General features: G+C 44.8%; 1 protein-coding gene across 1 annotated transcript in view; it reads left to right on the plus strand.

The window, feature by feature from the left end:
* Window positions 1–9,503: 9,503 nt before the first annotated feature.
* Window positions 9,504–14,349, plus strand: part of LOC126980209 (zwei Ig domain protein zig-8-like) — a 55,022-nt gene continuing 50,176 nt past the window's right edge. The window contains exon 1 of the mRNA XM_050829844.1: window positions 9,504–10,878. Within this exon, the coding sequence (XP_050685801.1) occupies window positions 10,845–10,878 (34 nt within the window). The 5' untranslated portion in view covers window positions 9,504–10,844. The remainder of the gene's footprint in view (window positions 10,879–14,349) is intronic.

Raw genomic sequence — 14,349 nt, forward strand, 5'->3', positions numbered from 1 at the left:
TCACTGGCAAACTCACCAACCCAAGGATGTTAAGCCTGTCGGCGGTAACACCGCAAAGGCTCAGGTCAGAGGGTCGTAGCTGGTAGCGGCCTCCCCGCGACGCGCGTTTTAAAGCTATGTATGTCCCTTCAGACAACACATTAACCGCAGCGCCGGTGTCGACCGCAAATGACGCTTGTAGCGGACCCAGCTTGACTTTAAGCGCCATAATTTCAGGCTGACTGCACGAGGCCACAACAGATTCATACAAGCTACTATTGTCAGCCTGCACTGCAGTCTCAATTTCCTCCGGCCCCCGGGTTGCTACCGTGGGTCGTTTTGGGGGGGGCTCTCGGCTTCCCCCGACCCCTTCACGAACTTTCCTGCTCGCTCTTTCCTTAACTTTAGCACAGAGAAACACTCCTCTGTGGTGTGTCTATCAGTACCGTGGACAAAACAGAACTTGCCAGTGTGGTAGCCCGCGGCTCGACTTTTTGCAGCGGCCGGGGTCTTCTGAGAAGCAGATTTGCCTGACATCGGCGAGCCTCCCTTCTCCCTAGTAGCCTTGCGATCCCGCTGACGTTTTACACAATAGTCAACCGTATGACCGTCGCGCTGACAGTACGAACAGTGGCGCTTAGGCTTTTCGGTGGCGGACGCCACCACCGATGAGGACGCGCTAACATTAGCGGCCTTCTGGTCGACAGAGGCTACAGTGGGAACTGGCGCTCCGTCTTTCTCCTCAATTTTAGTTTTTATTTTAAGCACGAAGTCGTGCAACTTGTCAGCGGGGCCGTAGGCTAGGGATAAAGAACTTTTTCAAAACTGGCCCTTGATGACAGCCATGTATACAAAAAATTCCAAAAATTTATTAGATAGAGACATATTCTCTCCCTCTGCCCAGCCACCAGCTTTCAAATATGAGCCTAAATCAGTAGAGAACCGATAGGCGTCTACTTGTCCGGCTAAAAGCCCTTTACTCTCCACAGCTGAAATCAATTTGGTCACAGCTACATTAACACCTTTGACGAGACTGTGCCTAACATCTTCCCCAAAAGACTCCAGAAAATGTGACCGAAACTGGGCATAATCTTTGGTTTGTTGCGGTTCCATGAACGCGCTGGTGTACATAAGAGCTGATGCTTTTGTTCCCGGCTTTAATCTAGACCTAATGAAGGAGATTTTATCTCCCGGTTCTGACACAAATGAGTTATTCATAACATCCTCGCATTGTAGGATGAAGTCTCTCGCACTGTAATCCGGTTCATTGCCTGCGAAAGCTCTGACTGATGCCGTAGTCGGCAGAAGTTTAATGGTGTTAGTAGCCATTGTGGATTCTTGGTTAGTTAAGATATTACCTTTTTTATCATGCGGGAGAGAAGAAAGAGGAGGGACTCTGTCATGAATAGACCCGCTCCTTAGGGTACGGGAATTGACATCCTCGGCGGGCGCTTCCGAATCCTGTACCAACTGCTGATATGCCTTGGTTAACCTGCCATTTAAAAAAAAGGCATTAGTAAAGTAAGGCTTCACGAGGAAAAATATGGTAAAAGGAAAAAGTATCACCGCTAAGTGTGTGCTCACTCGCCTCAGATGCTTCCAAAACGCATTAAAAAGAGGGAAAAGAACAATGAGTGAATACTTAGCATGATAAAAACACACAAGAAAGGAGAAAATAAAATAATTGACTATACTCACAATGCAAACAATGTTCACAATTCAGGAAAAATATTAAACATCCCTCTACACCTGAATGAAATTCAACAGCCTAAGGGAAACTAGATACGGCTCCACACGGAGACACACAAAGCACGTAAAAAAAAATCACCTGAAATGTCATCAACAAGTGGTGTATTAATATAATTAGTGGTGTGTCAGCTACATGCATGTGAAGATGGTGCCCGTGGCACTCCTTCGTCCACGGCTGGCTCGCCCTCGTCCTTGGCTGGCTGTCCCCGCGTCCTTGGAGCGGCCAGAGAGACCGCCGGCAGTGCCCGGCAGCGGCTGGCAGCGGGGAGGAATGGGCGGAGGAGCGACCACGCTCCACCAAGGCGAAGGTAAGCGCCCACCCACGAATGGCTGTGTCGTAGGCAGACAAGTGGGCGTCCCAGAATTGGGAAGCAGGAACCCGACAGTGAGCGGTGTGGGCGCGCGGGGCGATATGGGCGCGCGGGGCGGTGTGGTGCTGTGTGCTGACTCGACTCGTACGGGGGCAGGGGGGATGGCGTTGCTTGTGTCAGCTTTCTTGCACACTTTCCTGTCTGCCCCTTGACGACACTTGCCACCGCTAAGTGTTAAGTGTTAAGAGAGAGAAAGATAACACACATAGAACACTTCGGAGAAGGTCCGGAAGCCGCTGTTCACCACTTTTGTTAGCCTTTTTGTTAGCTGTTTTTTTGTGTGTTTTTGATTAAGGCGCGAACTATTATCTCACGTCAGGTCCGTTGTACCGTTGCCTGCTTTCTCAAGTTGATAGAAGTCGTGAGACAACACAATAGCCTTTTAGTTAAGTGATGTGGGTTATGTGTTGGCCGAGCGGAGCCGTTAAGTTCACTTTGAGTTCACTTAATTTACTCTCTCTCTCTCTGGTTGATTAAATGGTTGTATTGGCTTTTTAAATATATTCACAGAATAGTTACAGTATTTTGTGGACGAGTCGTAAGCCGTACGCACACTCCGAGAAGTCCTGTGCTCTCGCCCGCCGCCCGCTCTCTTCTCCCGGCTTCTCTTGGTACAGGAGCGGCCAGCGGATAGCATGCTTGCTGAATCAGCACCGTTCCCACGGCAAGGAGCACCTCCTAAGCACAACGTAGCGTCTGTGTGTAACGTTCTGGCGCCACTGGGCCATGGCGATACGACATACATTCACACATTCACATTATGTTATAATATACACATTACATTCACATTATGTTATAATATACATGCACATTACAAGTATAGAGTTGTATCATCAGCATATGAAACAAAAATGTTAAAAAATAAAGGTCCAAGGACACTGCCCTGACGAACACCAGAAACAACAGGCCGAAAAGCAGAGCAGCACCATCAACAACACCACACTGTGATCGATCAGTTAAAAATTCTTTAAAAATACTGAGAACACTTCCACCAATACCAAGGAGTTGTAGTTTATAAATTAGAGCCCTGTGATTCACAACATCAAAAACAGAACTAAAATCAATAGCAACAACTCGAGACTCATGCCCACGATCCAAAGAAGACTGCAGGTCATGAGACAGTCATGCTCCCAAACCCTTACGGAATCCAAACTAAGAGTCAGGTAACTGATTGAATTTATCACAGCATATGAAAAGCCGTTTAGCCAAAAGCCTCTCAAAGATCTTAGAGAGGATAGGAGTAATAGAAATTGGGCGGTACTCAGTAGGAAAAGTTGAAGCTGAGGCTCTCTTCGGGATGGGAGTGATGTTGGCCTTGTGCCAACAAGAAGGAAAACTACCAGACTTCAGCAGTAACCCAAATACTACATCAAGTTTTGGTGCTAAGAACGTAGCAATCCTCTTAAAGAATAGACGAAAAAACATCTGGGTCCGTCCCACCATAAATATCAAGATTTAGAAAGTACTTTTTCAATTCACTGGATCTAAATGCAACTGAGCTAAGTTTTGGAAAGAGGAAACAAGTCAAAGGTAGGGATAATTCATTATCACACTGTTTGTTAATAAAAATATCAGGAAGTAAATTAGCCTTTCTTAAAGGATCAAAGGACATTGAACCATCTGACTCGCGTAATGGAGGCATGCTAGAATCGACACCAAATTAGGAGGATTTAAGAGAAGCTCACCATTAGTGTGGTTGATTAGTTCCTGCAAGAACCTCCTGTACATGAGAATTATAAGCAGCTTCAGCTGCATTATAGATTCTTTGAGCATCAACTTTAAGAGCTACAGAATTATCCCATAGCAACTGTCATCAATTCTGTCTCCATAGGTGATAAGCAGCCTGCTTATCATCGTAGGCCTGCTTACAGTCATCATTAAACCAGGCTTTATCTCTCATACGAGATCTGATTATCTTCGATTGAACTCTTCTGCGTAAAGTATCTAATAGACAAGTATTAAGAGCAGAGACTGGGTCATTGGATCGAAAAATAGTATTCCACTGAATATTACTAATTTCAGAACAAACACTGTCCCAATTGACTCGAGATTTAAGAGAGACCTGACGGGAAGAAAATCTAAAAAGATCTTACAATGAATGGCATTATGGTCAGAGGTACCTATGGGAGCAAGGAGCATAATGGGAGTTAGTGCGAGCCTCATTTCTCCCTCGCATGTCACAGGCACTATGTTCCTGGCTTCCGTCTTGACTGCTTATCCTCTTTGCTCCACTATCTTCCTGGTTTTCTTTCATGGCTTTCGACTTTGATTCCTTTGTCCTTCCTCTTGGTTTGTTCTCCTAGATAGTCCGTCCTGGTTTCGGCTCCGTTTTTGTATCCTCTCGGCTTCCCTTCTTCACGACTCGTTCTCAAAAAGGAAGAAAAATTTGGAGCTGCCGGATTTTCGTAGATCTCTCTGCCAAAGAATGACCCTCTGCTCGTGATCCTGCCTCCCTTTGTCCTGTGGTGAGAAGAGAATCCTCATCATTTTCCCCTGAGGCACGCCAGATGCACCTACACTAAAGGCCTGCCTGTATTACACTCTCCAGCCTGAATTCACCGTGTTGCAGTATTGCCAATCCCTAAACAACTCTCCGTCCTGCACAGCCACTGAAATTACCATACAGTTTCCTTCATTACTCTACGGCTCAGGATGAAAGCAGTAATATGCCAGGTGTACGCTTTTTATTTATTTAATTGCAGAAAATGAAGAAGCTCAGGTCAAATGAAATTAGGAAACTAAATAAGTCCACTGGTGTTACTATTTACATGTCGGTATACAGCAAAAGAAGTGTAGTTTCACTGGTTTAGTTCAACACAAGGTTGTATACCTTACCTTCCTGTACAAATAATTTTATAATACGTGTTTGCAGATTATTATATCTTCCTGCAAAAATAATATTTGAACTTAACAGTGCATACACTAGGCCTCCCTAAATCATAATTAATCAATATTTTTCTGAAACATGAATAGACATTCTAAACGCTTATATCTACGGTGATTTTGTAATCTTCAGCTCAACATTGAAATAATGGAGACAACCAATCCTAAACAATAATTCAATTATAATTTTCACATGTTTTAAAGTTCTCCAAAAATATTAAATAGTTAGAAGTGTTCAAGTTAATTTATCTTATTTCTGCAGTATTCTTCCCATGCTATCTTGCAGGCGCCTCCGTGGTGGAGTGGTTAGCACGCCTCGCTACTCCCATGAACCCGCTTCAATACCCCTTGGACTTATTGAGGCACTATTTTAAGAAAATCTACTCTAGACGAATGCTGCATCCCCCGTGTTGGCGTCAGTGTCTGCCAGGAAGGAAGGCAGGTTTACTTTATATATAGGAAATCCACTTATCCATGGAAGGTATTGTGGTCATGGCTCACTCTAAGGCAGTATTGCGTCGCCCTGTGCACCTCTATGACTTGCTCTGGATAATGACAGACCCCGAAGACCCTATTTGTAGCTGTTCAGAGAGGATGTGTTTACAATGCTGAAGGGTGCAACAATTCTTCAGCGGTGGACTGGTGAAAGTCGGTCCTTACTGTGCATTCAGGCGTCAAATCGAGGTGCATTCATGTCCGAAAGATGTTCTTACGAAAAATATTAGGTTATTATTTTCCAATATGCCGTAAAATCGATGAATATTTGTGTATAAAGAAGTGGTATTCTGGCGGAAAAATACCCGCGCCCTCACCAGAACATGAATTTTAAGTTCGAAAATAATTAACGAGAAAAAAATACATTCAAGTTACTTAACTGATGATATCATTGCGGAAGAACCATTTATTCAGATACACATAGGTTTTGAAGTTCTTTAAACTGCAAATAAAGTCATGGACACAAAAGTTTCAATGGCAATCACTTTTTGTACCATTGAAAAAGTATAATAGTTCGGTATATGCTTACCAAAAGAATATGGGAAGAACCATTAGCAAAACCAACCCATTTTCTTTACAAAGCAGATAATAATAAGTTCACAACACAACACGGCACAGTGGGGGAGCGTGGTAGGATAGAGGTGAGGAAGAGAGGAGGGTGGGAAGGGTATGCGGGGAATAGGTTATGGTGTGGGAGGGGGCTGCAGGAAAGTAAACTGATCACTCCTGTAGGGGCGTAGTTACGTAGATGGGTGGACTTTCCTCCTGAGAACATAATGGAAGAACTTTAGTCTATCCCTTCTTCCGCAGAGCCTCCGCCAGTCTATATATAATTCAGCGGCCTGCAGGGAGCGTGAGGAGAAGGAAGAAGCTGGGTGTGTGAGCCTGTGAGGTGGGAGGGAAAGTAATAAACCTTGTGACACTTTTCTATAACCGGGATTAGCATCCTACACTTTTCTAATCCATTTTCTCCTTCTATTTATCTTTCGTTCTATCTATCTGTCTATCTATCTGTCTATCTACCTATCTATCTATATCTATCAATCATTGGGGGTATACGCCGAGGGGCGTGTCGCCTCGCCCACCATACGACGCCAAGTCAGAGGGTTCCTCTGGGCGAGTCTCCATGCAGGCCCCCTTCCCATCATCTCCCATATCTATATCTATCTCTGTCTCTGTCAATCTGCATATTTATCTATCTATCTCTATACATCTGTCTGGCTGTCTGTCTGTCCGACTAACTATTTATTCGAATCTTGTGCTTCCTGTCTTATTGCATGGCTGTATGACAAGGACACTGAATAGTAACTTGGAGAGGCGTTTTGATGCTTTTGGTATCAAGTGCCTTCGCAGGATCATGGGGTATCACTGGAATGACTTCGTGTCGAACCAGCGACTACTCCGTGAAACTGAATCGAGGCCTGTTACCAGCTTAGTCCGTGACCGTCAACTCCGACTATGGGCACGTGGCGCGCTTCCCGGACGTTGATCCTGCTCACAGGGTTGTTTCTATACGAGACAACCCTGAGTGGAGGAGACCAAGGGGACGCCCACGTAACTCATGGCTGGGGCAAGTCAATCGATCCTGTCGCGAAGGACTTGGGATGAATAGGGAAGTTTCATGGGAGCTTATACTCTGGAGGACCGCCGTGAGTATGGCGGCGAGTGAGTGAAGGAACGCGCACCTGGGCGTTCCCGGGCGTATGCTCCCCATTAGTTAGTTAGTCAGATCCATCTAACTATCTAAATCTATCAATCTATTTATCTATCTAACAATCTATCTATCTCTGCTTCTCATTTTGTCTTCTTTATCTTTTTCTTTTTCTTCTACTTCTTCTTCATCTTTCCCCTCTTCCTCTTTCCTCTCCCTCATCAGGTATCGCCGGGGGCGGGCCGGGTCGGCTCGTGTCAGGGCATCATTCGTCATGGCACAAGAAAACTCATCTTGGTGGTGTTGTGTAAAAGTTGCCGCCCATTCTTCCGTTTTCTTTTTTCTTGTCATGACCTTACGTTGCGTAGCTTGCTCATTCTTCTTTTCCAACATGTATTTCCAGTTTCCGCCTTTAGCACCTCATTTCCAACCTTTCATTTCCTGTGTTTTACCCGAAGAAGCACGAGGGAAAAGTATGTAGGTTCGACGATCCCGTCACTGGTTTTCGAAGGGGAGTAAAAGACGGAGAAGATGACGAAGAGGAAAGGAAACAATTTCATAACTCGCTTCGCCTTTTCCCGCTTACCTTTCCTTTTTATCTCTCGTTTTGTTCTTTTATATTTCTTCACTTTCCTTCACTAGTACTTTTTCCTACTTTTCTTTCCCTTTTAAGAGGAAGATGCTGGAAACCTCCCTTTTGGACATACTACACACTCTCATCAATAAGGTGAATGGTGAAGGTGCGGGCACACAACATTGGATTCTCTGGGTGCAAATTAAATGGGTCTCAGGGCCTTCCACGCTTCCGCGATCATGGAAGATTACAAATGGTTCTTTTCGGTAGTGAGTGAACAGCTTTCGTCCCGTTTTGGAGCCACCGAGACTGTTGATAAAGCTCCAGCACAGCCCCTCGATCGTGCTGGTCATTATATCAGGGATTCAGTGTTCCCCAACGGCCAGACGTGTGTTGTGTTGTTATGAAGAGGTTAAAACATATCAAGGTGAAAATTGGTCTTAGTGTTTTTAGGAATGTTTGGTGTTTTCTTTCCTTATACTTTTATTTACTTTTGCTTTCAGATTTTTCACATGTGTTACCACGCCTCCTTGGGTCAGGGGTTAACGTGTCTAGCTACGAATTCGTGGGCCTAGGTTCGAACCCCTGTCCGGGCAGTCGTCGTGCAGCTCACCATACTGTTCATCCTCCCTTTTGGGCTGGTCGATATATGGCTACCTGGGGAAACCTGGAAAAGGTAAACTGTAGCAGCTCAGATGTCACCTTACGTCCCGGGATCCTTCTCACCACAGGCTGAACGGCCAATGCGACGGAGATGAGCACTGTGACCATGCGCAGCTGTAGCGTATGCTCCCAACTTTACCTTTTGCCTTACCTTGTGTTAACTGTGTAACTCCGCATTTCATATATATTTACCTATCCCACTCTACCATAATGGTGTGTGTGTGTGTGTGAGTGTGTGTGTGTGTGTGTGTGTGTGTGTGTGTGTGTGTGTTACCCGTGGTAGCAGAATATAATGTGCCGGACGAATTAGGAAAATGATGATGGACCCGACCACGCAACCCGCTGTGACCTTGCTGGTTTAGTAAACTGAGTACAAAGCCGTTAGTTTTATTCATCAGTCGGGAACGATGTGGGAAGGAAAGCAGCCGTCAGCCGGTGTTGTGTTCCTCGCTGGCTGGTGTATTGAGTTATTGCTCGAGAAGGGCTGGGAAGGGAGCGACTTCCCTTAGTGTGTATGTGTGTGTGTGTGTGTGCGTGTGTGTGTGTGTGTGTGTGTGTTTAAGTGAATAGAGACATATCATTGGATGGGGTGGGAGCGGGTTGATATGGTTGGGCAGGATTGCGTGCGTCCAGATAAGAGAATGACGATTTATTGCCCTAGATATGTATAAGCGAACTCGGCGCCGATATTTCTGTGAGGCAGGATAAGTCTGATGCAACAAACGGAGTGGTGTGAATCGTCATATTTTCGTGGCCGTGTCAGCTAACACAAGCATTCACTCATACAAATATTGTAGACTGTATATACGAACCATTATTCATTTCAAGTTCATTTTTAGGGTTGAACCAGCTGGGTGAATGCGAGGCGGCATGCTCTGAGAACGTTTGTACGGAGGGCAATCAAAATCCTACTGGCTGAATAAGTGGCAGTAGTATCATCCGCTGTAGCAGGGAAGGGTAAACGGGGCTCTTGGGTAATTCTTTCTTCAGGGCCTCATAGCCAGGAGAGGAGAAGAGGCAGAGGAAAGGAAGGAAGGAAGGCGGGCGGATCCATGGGAGGCGGCGGCAGCGCCTGTAACCTCTCCGGCTGTGTGGCACTGGCACTACCTCGTCCTCTGCGCTCGCCGCTCGCCGCTCACTCAGTACACGGCGCTGCGTGAGGTGAGGTAGACGTGTGTTCCCTGCACCAGGCCGCACACCGCTCTGTTGCTTCACTCCGCCTATGACTCCGCCACCTGGCTGCCCCGCTCTCTCATAAACTTTTGGAGACGACTTCTGTGACTCCTTACCTATTGGTGGGTCTTCCCTCTTCTTGCTCCCATACACGTTCAAATGACTAATATGGAAAATGGGATGAAATGCGGTAAATTTCCTGCACTTTTAGGATCTCATTAACTGTTTCTCCTCCTGGTGTCCTTTGTGCAGGTGTGTGTGTGTGTGTGTGTGTGTCACAGACTTGGTTTGACTCCTGCTGGCGCCGCTATAACCTGTCGCCGTGGATCGTGAGCAGCATCGATAACACAGGCGGTGACTTGTCCGCACCCAGCGCCTCTCACATACTTTCCTTTCTTCCGATCCATCCTCCGCACGTAAGATATACCTGCAGGGAAGTGCTCCTTATCCTCGACCTCATCTTACCTTTACTTCCCGTCGTTTCCGCTTCCTCAAAGGTAAACAGTTCAATGAATACTGGACGTGGACAGCGTGAGACACCTGAAGTCGTGAGATGAGACACGTGATGATTCAGTGAAACGATAACAATAAAATAAATATGACTACAACTGTTAGAGAAAACACTATATTGATTCATAACCCTTTTCTAGATGTAAACTCATTCAACGCAGTGCTAGAAAAACACCTATTTTCTTCCACTGAAAAGTTTAACTCGAACATGTAGCAACCTCACCACGGAGTGAATTTACGTAACGTCGTGCCGAGTGGTTGTTGTCGTCTTTGACGTTATCGGGAAGGGATAAATAAAATAAATAACCAACAGTGACGCTATAAAATGACATCACAAAACGATATCCGGCCGTCGTGATCGTCATTGCATCAGACTTACAGGCGATCGAACTACACACACACAGAGAGAGAGAGAGAGAGAGAGAGGCCATCTCGACTTCCCCGTCACTCGACCGTTCCGAAGCTCCGTCTCACTGGAGCTTCAAGCGTTCGTCATATTTCATTGCCGCCAGTCAGCCGCGAGAAGTGACGCGATGCGCTGTGCGGGTGAACTGTGACGCGAATAAGAAAACACTGACGTGGAAGTACTCCGACGACCTGCCCCTGACGAGGAGGCCGCGGCAGGGAGAGGCAGTCCCCCTCCTCATTACCAGTCCGTCAGCACACCAACTCACGCCCCAAGGAAGCCCCGGAGTCTGCCGGAGCTTAGCGCGGGCTTGGGCCGTCTCAGACAGCTGCCAGTCTTACCATCACAGACTCCTTCACCGCCCTCTGCTTCGCCTTCTTCATCCTGGCCATGGACCTCCTCGCCCATGTGATCTTCAGCATAGGTATGTTTTGTTGGTCTTCTTGGTGGTGTTCATAATTGATTTCCAGTATTTTAAAATTTTCAACTTAACACTTGTTCCCTCCTCTCCCTTTCCCTGTCCCTATCCTGCTGGGCCTCCCGGCGCAGCAAAGTACCTAACTCATTTGTCTTATGTTAATTGCTATATTCATATGCACGACTGAGGCTCGTTCAAGACATGTGGAGACTTATGAGCTCTATCGCTTTATTACTGTCATCGTAAATTACCGTCTCCAATTTTTCCTCTTCCACTTCCTTCGCCTTTAGGTTGTAACTAATCACCTTACTCTTGCTAACCCTAATTCCCGACTCGACACACACACACACACACACACACACACACACACACACACACACACACACATAAACACACACACACATAAACACACAAACACTAAAATGACGTGGAACAAAACTCCCCCTGTTTCCGCCGTGCGGAGAGGACAACAACCACTCGAGTGGTCCAGAAGCGTGACGATGAGTGCCATCTTCACAGCCATCAGCTTCAAGGAACGGCGCGTTTATATTCTTTTCGGCTCGTGAACCACGCGAGTGAGGCTTCAATTCCCGATGTATTGAGCTTAGTGATAGAGCGCATGCCCCTTCACCAGCACCGCCACAACCTTTGCCACCACCACCGCCTCCAGTACCTCCGACCTTAGCCATGCACATTCTCATTCCTTTGGTAGTCCCACCTCCCTCGCCTTTCTCATCACAACCCCCTCTCACCAACAACCCCCCTCCCTCCCTCCCTCGCTTCACCTCACCCCTTACCCCTTACCCCTTACTCCTTTACCCCAAACGCCACACAGGCGGGCCCCGCCTTCCCCGTTCTCGCCACCCCGTCTCCTTCACTCCTGCTTGCCCCTGCTGCTGCCACCGCTTCCTGCCCATTACCCTGAGCCCCTCCTTGCGTGGGTTCAGACCCTTTTGTGTCCACTGTTATGTCTCCATTCCAGAGAACTGGCCACTTGTCTGAAGAGAGAGAGAGAGAGAGAGAGAGAGAGAGAGAGAGAGAGAGAGAGAGAGAGAGAGAGAGAGAGAGAGAGAGAGAGAGAGAGAGAGAGAGAGAGAGTTTATCTTGTCAGTTAAATTCATCTATGTTTTTTTTACCTGATTTTTTTTCTACACAAAAATACACCTTTCATTTTCCCTTCAAGAAATAGTTAAACCTTAGATCCGTCTCCCTCGTATATATCATTTATCGTAATTTTTCATCGCTTTATTAATATGCCAATGAACGATAATCAAATAACGAAAAGGATCCATGGGCAACTCTGTGGTGTTTAGAGTATCAATAATTGTTTCGTTGTAACAGGGCGTTCCTCATTAGGGCCTTTATGGCCTTATTTGTGCTTCAACTAAAGGTTACCTGCCGCCAGTCCACCTGAGCCACTTCAGTGTGCGTTACTGTCTTAAATGATTAAATAGCACGTACATGAAAAATGGTGAGTGTCCGAGAGAAAGCCCCACCTCCAGCCAGACGCTTGTTTGTCTTTTCTTTGTTTTTGTGTGTCACGTTAATTAACACACAAAAGAAATCAAAGAGTAATCATGATTCTACCTTTCCCGCTTCCATGCCTAGTAATTACGGTAAAGGCTTAAAAGTTTTTTTGTTGCTTATGTATAATACAAATGCTTGCAATTTTCTCACCGCTCCGAACGCTCGACAAAATATTCAATTTTTATATCGTTTCTCCTCCCCCCCCCCCCCCCTCTCTCTCTCTCTCTCTCTCTATAAAAATATATATATATATATATATATATATATATATATATATATATATAAATAACTATATATCTATATATATGAACACGATACACATATAAGCTGGTAACCACTGAAATACTCGTTTCACTAATATTCGCCAACAAACTGTAAAACTGTTCATTACTCAAAATTTGGTTGTTTCTTTATACAGTATATATATATATATATATATATATATATATATATATATATATATATATATATATATATATATATATATATATATATATATATATATATATATATATATATATATATATATATATATATATATATATATATATATATATATATATATATATATATATATATATATATATATATATATATATATATATATATATATATATATATATATATATATATATATATATATATCGTTTGTTGTCATTTGCATTATATTTTTTTTTCACTTTTTCTCCCTGTAACTCTTCTTTAGTTCCTTTTTCCTTTCCCTGATCTTCATCTCCTCCTCCTCTCATTACTGCCTTATGCTGCTTTTTTTTTTCATGCCTAAACCATTTTAAACATTTAATTGCCTTTCTCACACTTTATTTTCCTCGATCCTCTCCTCCTTATAGTTGTCACTCAACCCTTTTTTTATTATTTTCCTTTTTCTGAATCACTTTTCCTACGCATGTCTTCATTATTGTTCTTTTCGTAAACGTCTTACTCTAATCTTAACACCTGGCAATCTTCTCCTGTCACCTGTTATGATTTCACCTGTCATCATCATGCAAGCCTTAATACTTGTTATCCCTCACAATTATTTACCTTCCATTCACTATATATCCACCCAAACCCAAGATTCACCTCTCTAACCTTTTCCTCATGAATAGAATATATTAACAGAGCACCAACACATTTGAATTACTGAATTCATGAGGGAAACGGAGACCAACCAGAGAGCAGAAAAACATTTTTCCCCCAAATTAATATATTTGTACATACGAAACTGCTAACCATTCCAGAATATCGCGTTACTTGCGTCCCTTCAGGCGTGACACGTTTAAAGAGATGGATTTCACAAATTCAGACAGTCGACGTTTACTCCCTGATACCAAAATAATGTTGAAGTGGAGAGGAAAGGGAGAAGAGGGAGACCCCCGTCTTCCCCCCAACCATGCCTCTCCCCACACCTGCCCCCCACACCTGTCCCCCACACATCTGCCTTGAGGAGATTGCTTGCAAGTTGCTGCGTCGGTAAAACAATTAGGAGAATCACCTCGCGACTCCGTTCAGCCTGACACTAGCTTACGGGCATACATGTGAGTGTGTGTGTGTGTGTGTGTGTGTGTGTTCTAATGACAAAAAACACCCAGTATCATTATTATTTCATACAGAGCCTTTGCACTTTTCAACACGGATGGTTTATGCTTGACACATTTACCCACACTAGATGCTGTTACACTAATAATGTAGGAGCCCCCGACCCCACCCCACATAACCTTTCTCTCTTCATAAAACCTAAGTCTTTGTCAGCTCAGGGGTCACGTATTCTAAATGGACCACAAGCAGACCGGCCAGAGATTACTGCTTTGAGTACATAAGCTCTCACGGGAGTACAGCGTGAGCCGCGAGGTGGAAGGAGCAAATATTTATCAAGGAGTTTGTTTAACCTTCTACCTGCTCGCTCCTCAACCCTCGGATTGGGGAATATATGCGTGAATTTTTAACTTGACC

Source organism: Eriocheir sinensis, chromosome 43 (assembly GCF_024679095.1).
Source record: "Eriocheir sinensis breed Jianghai 21 chromosome 43, ASM2467909v1, whole genome shotgun sequence".
NCBI classification, from domain to species: Eukaryota; Metazoa; Arthropoda; class Malacostraca; order Decapoda; family Varunidae; genus Eriocheir; species Eriocheir sinensis.